A 12,467-nucleotide genomic window follows, 5' to 3' on the forward strand; every position below is an offset into this window, starting at 1 on the left:
GAGAGTCCATGGTGGGAGGAACAACTTTTCTTTGTTTTGCTGAGGTGAGAAAGTAATTTGAACAATGGATGTTAATAATGGCCGAGGTATTTAGGGAAGATCACATGCCAGGCACACCCTGTCACGATTCAGGCTTGTATCTGAAAGGCAGTGTGGACGAGTCTGTCATGTGCCAGTTATGCATTTGAAAGGAGTGTAGGGGACGGGTTAAAAGTAAGGCTCAACTCGGGTGCTCCATGGATGGGCTGATGGTGCTGGGGATGTCAGTAACATGTCAGTAAGTCAGGAGCAGAGACATTCTCCTGTGAGGTGCACCTCTTGTGGACCATGGGTCTGAAGCAAAACTGTTGTGTGAGACATATCAGGAAGGGTGGAATGGAAGTTGCAGAGTTCTTTATACTTCTTGGATAACTGAGAAAGATTAGCAAAGCTAAGGTTGATTTTGACACTTACCTGGCTCACCTCGGAAAACCATTGGGGCTGTAATTAATCTTTCAGGGACATGACTAGCAGGCAGGGCTGCAGCACAGTACACCACATCTTAGATGCGCCTGATGTTCTTAAAGGGCTGTCCTTTTCTGATACCATGTTGTGACTTGTACCAACAAAGACAATGGGATTGACCTCTGTTGAGTGGATCCACCAGGAGGGACACATGCAAGCATGCAGAAAGAACCAGGCTGTTGAAATCTTTTATGTCTACACACTGCCCAACAGATATTCAGGATGCCTTGCCTTCCACACAGACAGACACACAGATGTGGACATGAGCGTATGTACATGTGTATATGTGTGTGTGTGTGTGTGTGGGAGACTTACACTGCTGATGCCCTGCATTGCACATTCTGGCATGGTGAAGCCTTAATATGGAAAAATGAGTGCCATATAAATAATTGTAACATAATATAGCATAACGTGGTACCCGTTAAACTCTGTTTATCTGCTTGTTTTCCTATATACAAGAAATTATGGATAACAGTAAAACATTTAACAAACCATGCTTTCCTTTCCTTTTATTATAGCTGTTCTACCTTGCATCATTTCGTATATGTTGCTTTCGTTTCCACTCATGCCATTGTATATAGCTGTCCATAGACAAACATAGCAAGACCTGTTGTCTTTGTCAATGCTTGTTAAGATACTGCCCACTGCCATGATTAATACACGCAGTCACCTCCCATTGATGTGAGTAATCTCCCAGGTGCAGATATGCAGACAGTCTGCATTGTGGAAATGAAATAAACAATTGCCCTACACAAAGTGTGTATTACAGATTGTTAAACCTATTATGAGCTAAGTCGCCTGGCTGCTTTTTTAAATTAAAGTTTGTTGTAAGTTACGTATGGTATCTGAAAAGTAGCAGTGAACTAAATAATCAGGCAATCTTAAATGGTATGTATGAGCAAACACAGTAACATACTTCACATGAAAGGAATATGAAAAGAGTTACGTTTATTTAATAATTATATTTGCTGTTGTCCTCGGGGAGCTGCTTTTTACACTCCATGATGGCTCTCGTAGGTTCAGATATTAAATGTATTATATTATTATATTTAGGTAGTGATGTAGTTATCTTAAAGATGACTAGTAGTCTCAACAAGACGGTAATAAGAAAACAGCATTGGCATTGCAGACTTCCATTGTAATTAGTTGTAGCTGTCATCCCTACTTTGCATTGACATCTGCTATATTTATTTATTTATTAATCTTTATTTCGATACAAAGTATCATAAAAGTTACAATATAAAACAAGACGGGTATTTCAACAATATAAAAACCATTTCATCATTGAGAACAATAAATAACCATAGATACGGACAATTAGTACATCTCGGAGGGGAGAGAAAACCATATTTTAAAACATACTTAAATAATTTATAAAGGCACAATAAAATCAATTCCTTAAAACACAGGCGATATCATCAATCTTCGCAATATTTATAATATTCATAATTTTCATAATTTTTCTCCTGCTTTCTTCTTTAGAAAATATGCTGCAAGCACAAACCTAATAATACCAATACCTGGCGCGTATCAGTTTTTAAAATTCTTTCCGCTACTCTATACGTCGGCACACCAATATTTATACAGATGAGTTTAATCCATTTTTTCCTTGAAACCACATAAGCTGGACAAAATACAGAACATGCGTAATATCCTCCCTCACTTTCTCACTACACATATTACATTTGTCATCACCATTTTTACTCCACCTTGCTAAACAACTTTTTAACATCAATGTTCCATATCTAAATTTTAGATATAGTGTTTTAGCTAAAGGTGGGTTTACTTAGTTCAAAAAGGATTCAAAGTAAGGGTCTGCTTTGAACACAAGAAATTCTTTAGTTAAGGAGCCATTTGATATATCATTGGTTCTGTAGTAGGGGATCTCTGTGTATAGTCATAATCTAGTGAATAGTCCCGCCCATGTGCTTGGACCCCGGAGCAATCAAAAATAATCTCTTAAGTTGTCAAAAAATGCAGAACTGCACAGACACTTAAGAGAGAATTTAAAGACGGATAATGCAGCCTATCCACAGGCTACACTGTCCAGTACTTCAACTAGAAATTCCACCAAAAATCCACAAACAGCACAGCCTGTCCAGGTTTTTCTAGCCAGAAAAACATGCTTTTACCAGAAAAGCCCTCAGGAATGATAGAGAGGAAGGAGTGGACAGACAAGCCCCATAGGCTGCCATTATGTGGCTCAGAACAGGATACTGTGCCTTTAAGAGAACCTTCCAGAACTCTCTCAGTATCCCAGAATGCACAGCAGGTCCCTTTTACTTTCAGTTCTTTTTCCGGCTCCTGCAAGCAGGACCCTGGAGCATTGAGCTCTCCCTTTTCAAGGGTTTATTGGTGATTTTTTTTTTTACTTTTTTCAAGTTATTATAGTACTTTTCTGAAGTACTTTGGTCTTTCTTCCTTGTGTGTGTTTTGGTGCACTCTTTGATGTCAATATGCCTGCATTATTTGACAAATGCCCGGAGTGCTCCAGGAAGAAGGCCAAGTCGGACCCACACGTGGTGTGTATCATCTGCCTTCCCTCATCTCATGTCCCAGAGGAGTGTGACATTTGTCAGGGCTTCTCTAGCAGGACCCTGAGAGATAGGATGAAGATCAGGCTTCAGGGCCTGGAGGACAGAAGACTGAAGGCTCAAGGTGGGTCTGTAAGGGCTTCCTCTGCCCATGCTGAGGCCTCTGGGGGGCTCCCCAGGGGCAGGAAGACCAGCAGGCGTCCCCATTCTCCGTCTACATCGATTGCACCGACTACGGTGTCGAGATGGATGACTACAGTGTGTTCCCCGTCTTCCCAGGGCTCTGGGTCGAAGCGACGTCGATGCTCGGCGTCGAGGGAACTGAACAGACCGCCGTCGAAGTCTCCGGTAACGATTTCGTCATCGTTGTCGTCTTCGTCGTCGTCGAGTTATCGACGTTGAGAGGTGGCCCGGCGTCAGCGCTCGCCGTCGAGGTGACACCGCCGTTCGCCGTCAGCGAAGAGGAGAAGATCGTCGTCGAGGGGATCCTTGACGTCGAGGAGATCGCCGTCGAGGCGAAGGTCGCCATCGAGGCGCAGGAGGTCACCGTCAAGGCGAAGTAGGTCCCCGTCGAGGCGAAGGAGGTGGCCGTCGAGGCGAAGGCATTCGCCGTCGAGGGAGAGGCATTCGCCGTCGAGGAGACGACGCACGTCGTCGAGGGGCTGACGCTCGCTGTCGGGTCGACGTTCTTCGACGCCAAGAAGGCGCAGGAGGAGTTCTGGCGCCAGGAGTCAGTCTAGCAGGAGCCAGGTGCCTATGGGAGACTCTCCAACATCCCAGCCTAGAAAGGAAGGCGGTTCACCGGGCTCGGTGTACTCTGAAGTGTATACTCCTTCTAGGCAGAAGTCGGTTACGCCCCCTCCTCCCTTGCCGAGGGGGCTTCCTCCGCGGGCTCCCACCCCGCCTCCACTTCCACCACTTCCACCTCATCCTCAACCTCAACCTCAGCTGCCGGCTGATAAGCCTCCTCCGATTCCTCCGAGGACGGCTTCACTGCCACGATATCCGACTCCTCCTAAGGGGACCCCTCGGCCAAGGACCCCAGCCAGGCCTAAGTCGCCCACCCCTGTGAAACCGGCGGAGCGCCCGAAGCCTAGGAGGTCGCGATCACGCTCCGGATGGAGGGGGAGATCGCGGAGTCGTCACAGGTCATCAACGAAGTCAAGACGGCGCAACAGGAGGGGCGGATCACGGTTCCGCACGGACTCTTCCAGGACCAGGACCTATTCCCCGACCTTGTCGGAATCCCCGGGGACGAGAGTGTCTCCGGTGGACAACATCAGCACGTTCCAGGATGTCCTCCTGAGGGGTGCAGCAAAGTTGGGTATCACGGTGACGGCGCCAACACCCATGACGTCCGTGATTTTTGAGACTCTTCATAAGAAACATTTGTCTCGCCCCCTACTGCCTCTGGTACCAGGATTGGTAGAGCCCGCGGAGGAGCTGTTCCTCACCCCCGCGGTGATGAAGGCTGCGCCCTGCTGGCTCCTTAAGAAGTACAGGGCTCCGGATTCTGACCCGGCATTTCTGCGGATAGATCCGATTCCGGACTCTGTCATAGTGACGGCGGCTAGGAAACAACACGCTACCTCCCCGTCTTCTACTGTATCTCCTGATAAGGAGAGCCGATGGATCGACTCAGCTGGCAGGAAGGCCTGTGGGACGGCATCTACGGCTATGAAGGCGTCTAGCGATGCGGCTCTGCTAGGGACTTTCAGGAGATCCTGAAGGAGGGGATGCTGGTGTCGAACCAGGTCATCAGCGCGGCTGCTGATGTGTCTCTTTTGGCGGCCCATGGGTACTGTCATGGGATCAGCGGCGCCATGCTTGGCTTCGGCTCACATCACTCAAGCCGGAGGCTCAGCGGCGGGTGGCCAATCTGCCCTATTCGGGGGAAACTCTGATTGGCAAACATGCGGACGATGAGATGGCCCGCATGAAAGCAGAGGCCGAAACCCTGACGGCTGTTGGGTTGGAGAAGCTCAAAGAAAAGAAGTCCTACCGCCCGTTCCAGAGACGGTTCAGGACACAGGGCAGAGGGCGAGGGCAGGCTTCGGGACAGCAGCAACAACAGCAGCAGCAGTTCCGGAGGCCCTTCCAGAAGCGCGAGAAGGGTAAAGGCGGCCAGCAGTCCGCGGCAGCGAACAAAGGCCTAGCTGGGTCACGACCCTGAGCGGTTACTTCCCCTACATCCGTTACCCACTCCGGTGGGGGGAAGCGTTCAATTTTTTCTGGCAGAGTGGAGAAAAATTACTCAGGACAAGTGGGTGCTGAATATTGTTTGCAATGGATACAGTCTTCGGTTCACCAGCCCGCCTCCAGCGATTCCTCTGGTCAGCTCGCAGTTTCAACTGCGCGAGCTCCAGGCAGAGGCTGATATCCTGTTAATGAAAAGGGCGATAGAAGACGTACCTCTGTCTCAAAGAGGAAGAGGTCTGCACTCCCAATTCTTTCTGATTTGCAAGAAGGACAAGAACGAGTTCAGGCCCATTCTGGATTTGCGACAAGCAAACAAGTGGATTCGCAGAGAGAAGTTTTGCATGCTGTCATTGCATCAGATTTATCCTCAGCTGTAACAGGGAGACTGGCTGTGTGCTATAGACCTACAGGATGCGTACTTCCATGTGCCCATTGCACACAAACACAGGAAGTTCCTACGATTCCAAGTCGGCGCCAATCATTATCAGTACACAGTATTGCCCTTCGGGCTGAAGTCTGCGCCCAGAACATTCTCGAAGTGCATGGCAGTGGTAGCTGCACACCTAAGGAAGAACAAAGTGTTTATCTGCCCGTACCTGGACGATTGGTTGATCAAGGCCTCCTCCTTCTCAGAAGCTCAAGCGCACTTCCAGAACACGTGCGTTCTCCTGAACAAGCTGGGGTTACACGTCAACATGTTCAAGTCTGTCCCGACGCAGGTCCAGTGCATACAGTACTTGGGAGCCTCCATCAATACGCTGTCAGCAAGCGTGTCTCCGGAGGAGCGACAATTATCACTCTTTCGGAAGGCTCAGGCTCTTATGACCGCTCCATCTACAACAGTGAGGACGGTGTCTTCTCTACTGGGGTCGATGGCCTCTTGTATCTTCCTCACGCCACACGCTCGGCTGCACATGAAACCATTGCAGGAGTGCTTGGAGGATCAGAGGAGAGGGTCTTGGGACGACAAGATACGACTGTATCTGCATGCTTTTCAGTCTCTGAAGTGGTGGTGTTCGGCGGAGAACCTCCTCAGAGGGGTTCCCTTTCACAAGGACATTCCCACACAGACTATAGTGACGGATGCTTCTCTCCACAGCTGGGGGGCGCACTCCGGAGACTTACAGATTCAAGGAACGTGGTCCCTGACGGAGTCCACGTACCACATCAATTTCTTGGAACTCAGAGCTGTTCACTTGGCGCTGAAGGCCTTTCATCCGTCCTTCCTGATCAACTCTCTGCTTGTACAGGTGGACAATACGACCACGATGTATTACCTCAACAAGCAGGGGGGCTCGAGATCACGCACTCTGTCACAGGAGGCGCAGGCGATCTGGCGCTGGCTTGTGGCCAGAGGAATGACGATAACGGCCACCCATCTGCCAGGTGTGCAGAATGTTCAGGCAGACGCACTGAGCAGTCTGATTCAGGAAAACCACGAATGGGTCATAAACGACGAAGTACTAGGAGAAGTCTTCGCAAGGTGGGGGACTCCAGACGTAGATCTGTTCGCCACCGCCGAAAACAGCAAATGCCGAGACTTCGCCTCCAGGTATTACCAGCAAGGGACGCTTGGGAATGCGATATGGATCAACTGGTCGAACAGCTTTCTGTACGCTTTTCCACCCATTCCCCTGATTCCGGCGGTGCTCATCAAGCTGTCCCAGTCCAGGGCACGGATGATCCTGATTGCCCCGGAGTGGCCCAGACAGTGGTGGTTCACGGACTTGCTTCACCGGTCTCTCCTTCCTCACATACGGCTGCCGTGCAGGCCGGACCTTCTCACGAAATTCGGGGGGCAGATGGTGCACCTCAATCTCTCGTCTTTGAGTTTGGCGGCATGGGTCCTGAAATAGTGCAATATGGCCATTTGAATCTACCTGATGATTGTATGGACATACTGAAGGAGGCTAAACGACCTTCCACTCGGACTTCCTATGCTTACAAGTGGAAGCGTTTTTGTATCTGGTGCAAGTCCAAGAACTATGACCCGACGACCTGTAAGGAAGATGTCATCCTTCCTTACCTGCTACATTTGGCGCAGTCTGGCCTTAATGTCCATTCCATTAAGGTTCATCTCGCTGCATTGACTGCCTACAGGAAATGTCCTTCACAGGCTTCCTTTTTCCAGGTCCCTGTGATTAAGGGTTTTTTGGAAGGCTTGAAGAAAGTATTCCCTCCTGTCAGGCTTCCTTCGCCTTCATGGGAATTGAATGTGGTGCTGTCCAGATTGATGAAGGAGCCTTTTGAACCGATTCATAAGGCTTCGTTAGGGCACCTGTCCTGGAAGGCGGCGTTCCTCGTGGCCATCACATCGGCCCGCAGGGTGAGTGAAATTCAGGCGTTGTGTTGCCAAGAACCTTATACTGTATTTCATGCTGCTAAGGTTGTTATGCGTACTCACCCTAAATTTCTTTCAAAGGTTATCTCGGATTTCCATGTTAACCAGACCATAACGTTACCTACCTTCTTTCAGAATCCTTCATCTCCAGCGGAAAGGTCTTTGCATTCCCTGGATGTTAGGAGGGTGTTGAAATTTTATCTGGATAAAACCAAAGATATTCGTAGGTCAGACCAATTGTTTATCAATTATGGATCAGTCAGGACCGGTCTTGCTACCGCTAAACAGTCCATCTCTAGGTGGATTGTGTCCTGTATACAATTGTGTTACCAAAAGGCTAATAAGACCTTAGGGGGTAAACCTAAGGCTCATTCCACCAGGGGCAAAGCTGCCACGACTGCTTTGCTTCGTAATGTTCCAATTGCAGAGATCTGCAAAGCGGGCACTTGGAAGTCGGTCTATACCTTTGCTAAGCATTACTGTCTGGACACTGATGCCAGGGCAGACGCTCAGGTTGGGCAGGCTTCGCTGCGAAATCTGTTCGCACAGTAGTGGTGTTACTTCTCTTCTCTCCACCGCCGCTTTGGTGTGGGGATGGGCTTGCCATTCTATTCACTAGATTGAATATACACAGAGATCCCCTACTACAGAAGGAGTAGTTTCTGTCCTGTAACTCCAGTTCTGTAGTAGGGGTATCTCTGTTATAGTCCTATGTGCCCGCCCTCCTCCCCGGTGGAGAGAGATATTCATGTAAAGGAATACTACAGGTCTGGCGTGTTAAGCCTTCAAAAAGAACTGAGAGTAAAAGGGACCTGCTGTGCATTCTGGGATACTGAGAGAGTTCTGGAAGGTTCTCTTAAAGGCACAGTATCCTGTTCTGAGCCACATAATGGCAGCCTATGGGGCTTGTCTGACCACTCCTTCCTCTCTCATTCCTGAGGGCTTTTCTGGTAAAAGCATGTTTTTCTGGCTAGAAAAACCTGGACAGGCTGTGCTGTTTGTGGATTTTTGGTGGAATTTCTAGTTGAAGTACTGGACAGTGTAGCCTGTGGATAGGCTGCATTATCTGTCTTTAAATTCCCTCTTAAGTGTCTGTGCAGTTCTGCATTTTTTGACAATTTAAGAGATTATTTTTGATTGCTCCGGGGTCCACGCACATAGGCGGGACTATTCACTAGATTATGACTATACACAGAGATCCCCTACTACAGAACCAATGATATATCAAATGGCTCCTTAACTAAAGAATTTCTTGTGTTCAAAGCAGACCCTTACTTTGAATCCTTTTTGAACTAAGTAAACCCACCTTTAGCTAAAACACTATATCGAAAATTTAGATATGGAACATTGATGTTAAAAAGTTGTTTAGCAAGGTGGAGTAAAAATGGTGATGACAAATGCACTATGTGTAGTGAGAAAGTGAGGGAGGATATTACGCATGTTCTGTTTTTTTGTCCAGCTTATGTGGTTTCAAGGAAAAAATGGATTAAACCCCTCTGTATAAATATTGGTGTGCGGACGTATAGAGTACCGGAAAGAATTTTAAAAACTGATACGCGCCAGGTTTTAGTATTGGTATTAGTAGGTTCGTGCTTGCAGCATATTTTCTAAAGAAGAAAGCAGGAGAAAAATTCTGAAAATTATGAATACAGTGTAGCCTGTGGATAGGCTGCATTATCTGTCTTTAAATTCTCTCTTAAGTGTCTGTGCATTTCTGCATTTTTTGACAATTTAAGAGATTATTTTTGATTGCTCCGGGGTCCACGCACATGGGCGGGACTATTCACTAGATTATGACTATAACAGAGATACCCCTACTACAGAACTGGAGTTACAGGACAGAAACTACTCCTTCTATGTTCATTCATGTAGGCCCAAAAGGTAATCATCTGCTATATTGTATTGATGTTTGTAGAGCGCAAAGCTAGGTGGAGAGCACCATATACAACACAGACGTTTTACTATATTTATTTTCTTTCTGGACCTGTAAATGGAATATCTCACAAGCATTACCTTTGCAGATAAATTTGCTTAAACATTTAAACTGAAGAGGACACGTTATAATACTTAGTTTATATAAAAATGGTTTTCAAGGGTCAATTACGAGATTTGGCAACAGGTCATCTACTTTTGCCATTTTCCCTAATCCATGGAGATAAAGAAGTTCTAAGCCTACGGGGGCTCCCTGTATGGGCAGACTTGTGTGGGCATTGTAAATTTGGCACCCTCGAAAACTCAGAAAATGCTTTTATAAAAACCTTTCTGACATTCCCTACTAGAGCTCCTGTGCTCTCAATTAGATTAGATTTAAACCTTAGGACTAAGCTTCGCAAAGTTGGAGATTGATCTATTTTATATTGGATAAAGTTTCAGACTGATGAGGATTAAGGACCCTATAGGGATTTCATTAGAGTTACACTAGATGACCACCATGTTGGGAAGATACCTTGGCTTGTACATATAAAAACTTGGTTATTTGCTTTGGCTTGGAAGGTTTTTGGCTGCAGCCCTTTCCCATTACCCCAAGATGCCCGAAATGCCCTTTAGGGACTTTGTTCTCAGAGGTAAGCTTTCTGTCGCATCTCCAGGTACCTTGGTAGACTCCTTGTTGTTCAATTGTGTATTTGAGTACGAGCCATATTTAAATACGGTAATAAATCCCCCTGCGCATGCACTTTATGTAAAATTTAGATTAGGTATTTTACCACTGGCTACATTTACTTGCTGTTGGACGAAAAAGGGAGACACATCTACCATGTGCAAGATGGGTTGCTTGGCAAATGAGAATGTCGAGCATGTGTTATTTTTCTGCAGGGCCTATGCCAAACCCTGATCACACTGGACCGTTCCTTCTTGTAAACTTTTAGGTTTTAGGGACCGCCACATAGCCCTAAGAGTATGTAAAACCAATATAAGAGACTGTATCGGGTACTCAATTTCAAGATGTCTGGCAGCAGTATGGCATATTAGGTCGAAGTTATCTTTTAAATAGCCAGGATTACTTTTTGCTCATTTGTCATCTTGTGAGTTGATTGTATTTATGATATAGTCCCTGATCTGATTTCCTCTGATGTCATATTTTTCATTTTTGTGAATGTTTTTTTTTTAATCAAAGTCTTTTTTTAACCAGGATGTTTCCTTTTTTAAGAATTTTTTTATTATAATATTTATCGTTTTGGAAATATGATGAGTCTTGGTTTGGTGAACTGTAATTGTTATACCAGCCTGTTTTTGATGAGTAATGTTATTCTTTAAAAATTCATTTGTATATCCTTTGTATTTATATTAAATGTTTATATTGTACCCTTTATGGTTTCACGGAACCGAAATAAAGGAAACATGATGATGAACTAAGTATTATATTTAATTAATATGGCGTTACCTGTGTTAGAAAAACCTGAGCCACAAATCACTGTGTTTTTCATTTTGAGGCATTGTCTGATATTCAAGGACATTTGGGGAAGGAGCCAGAAAGATCTGCAGGTAACTCGCAAAGAAAATTAGGTGACCTAAAATGTAAATATAAGTTTCACATTAGATCATTGCAGAGGTTTGATGTCCTTTTTATATAAACATTTTCACCATTTACAAATGATTTGCATTTTATACAGTTTGTCTTCTTTGTCTATGTTGTGTTTGTTCTCTTATAGCAAATTGCAGAGTACTCTACATTTCTCTAAAATGGAAGCCTTTACCTCTATAGGACAAAAGTGAAAAGGAAATTTGTGGAGGCTTTTAAGAAACTTCAATCACTCTTCTATTTTATATTTCATCCAATGCATATTTTGCTGTATCAGTCTAAAATATATATATGTTTGTATGTTCTTATTTTTCTAGTTTAATAAAAGGTCACACTATATACTAATTATAAATGTTGCATGGAGATTTTGGGAGTATTTTAATATTAGACATTTTATTTGGTATAGTGAATGTTGTAATTATGAGGAGGCATCATATGAAGCAATGCATAAAGTCTTCCACAATGAAATGTATTTGTGGCCATGCAGCCAAATTCATTGTTTCTTGTGGCCTTGAACATTTTTGGGTAAACTTCTTGCTGACAAATATTTTACTGTATACAACTAAATCTAAGCCAGGCCTATATCCAGGGTCTCTTCTAGGGTGCATATCTATTATAGTACTTGTTTTGTTTACCCTATATGTGGGAATAGGATATTAGGATGATTTTGAAATGTATATCTTGAGATGATTTTGAAAACTGAGATTCAAAGTATGGCATCTAAAATAAGCATTTCGAATTCTGATTTTGGTAAACCAGTTAACACACTAACAGCTTAATCTGGAGAACAAAAAGCTCAAGAATAAGTGAATGCAGGTTTGGGACTTAGTCATACCTGTGTCATTTCAAATCATGGTATGTCATACTGTTTTCAGCTGGCCACGACAGGTCTGAAACTCCCTCTGCAAAGATGTTCAAGGTGAAGCATGCCCTTCTTAAGATAAAGATCAGCAAAATTATAAAATCGCTTAATTGAAGTTGTTAATTCTGTTCTCGGCCTTCACAAAAATCTAAGTGAAGAGCACAATGAAGTGGGTGATTTCATAGTGTGGCTTACGTAAATGCTCCTTCTCACTCATTCCCTATGATTAACATCTTTGATCATCTGTTGGGTTATAATATTGATTATGTTGTTCTAGTACGCAAGAAACATCAAGTATGTTAGCTGATGGGTCTTCCTCATTTTACTACCTTGATCTACTGAACATATAGTATATTTTGATACCTATCCGAGTTCATTTATTGAATCAACGCTATAGGCACTGGCTTAAAGTTAAATGGTAATAGTAAACATTAATGGTGTAAGCCCGAAATCTTAATTGCAATCCATCAAATGCCTTTCTTTCCTCACAAGAAATAAGATAAGAAT

At 44.7% G+C, this 12,467-nt stretch overlaps 1 protein-coding gene across 1 annotated transcript in view; it reads left to right on the forward strand.

Annotated features, from left to right (window-relative positions):
* LOC147698447 (serine/threonine-protein kinase Nek3-like) overlaps positions 1-12,467 on the forward strand; it is a 172,592-nt gene that overhangs the window by 123,497 nt on the left and 36,628 nt on the right. Inside the window, exon 10 of the mRNA XM_086935034.1 lies at positions 11,010-11,061. Coding sequence (XP_086791160.1) covers positions 11,010-11,061 — 52 coding nt within the window. The remainder of the gene's footprint in view (positions 1-11,009; positions 11,062-12,467) is intronic.

Source organism: Lissotriton vulgaris, chromosome 8 (assembly GCF_964263255.1).
Source record: "Lissotriton vulgaris chromosome 8, aLisVul1.2, whole genome shotgun sequence".
Classification (NCBI taxonomy): domain Eukaryota; kingdom Metazoa; phylum Chordata; class Amphibia; order Caudata; family Salamandridae; genus Lissotriton; species Lissotriton vulgaris.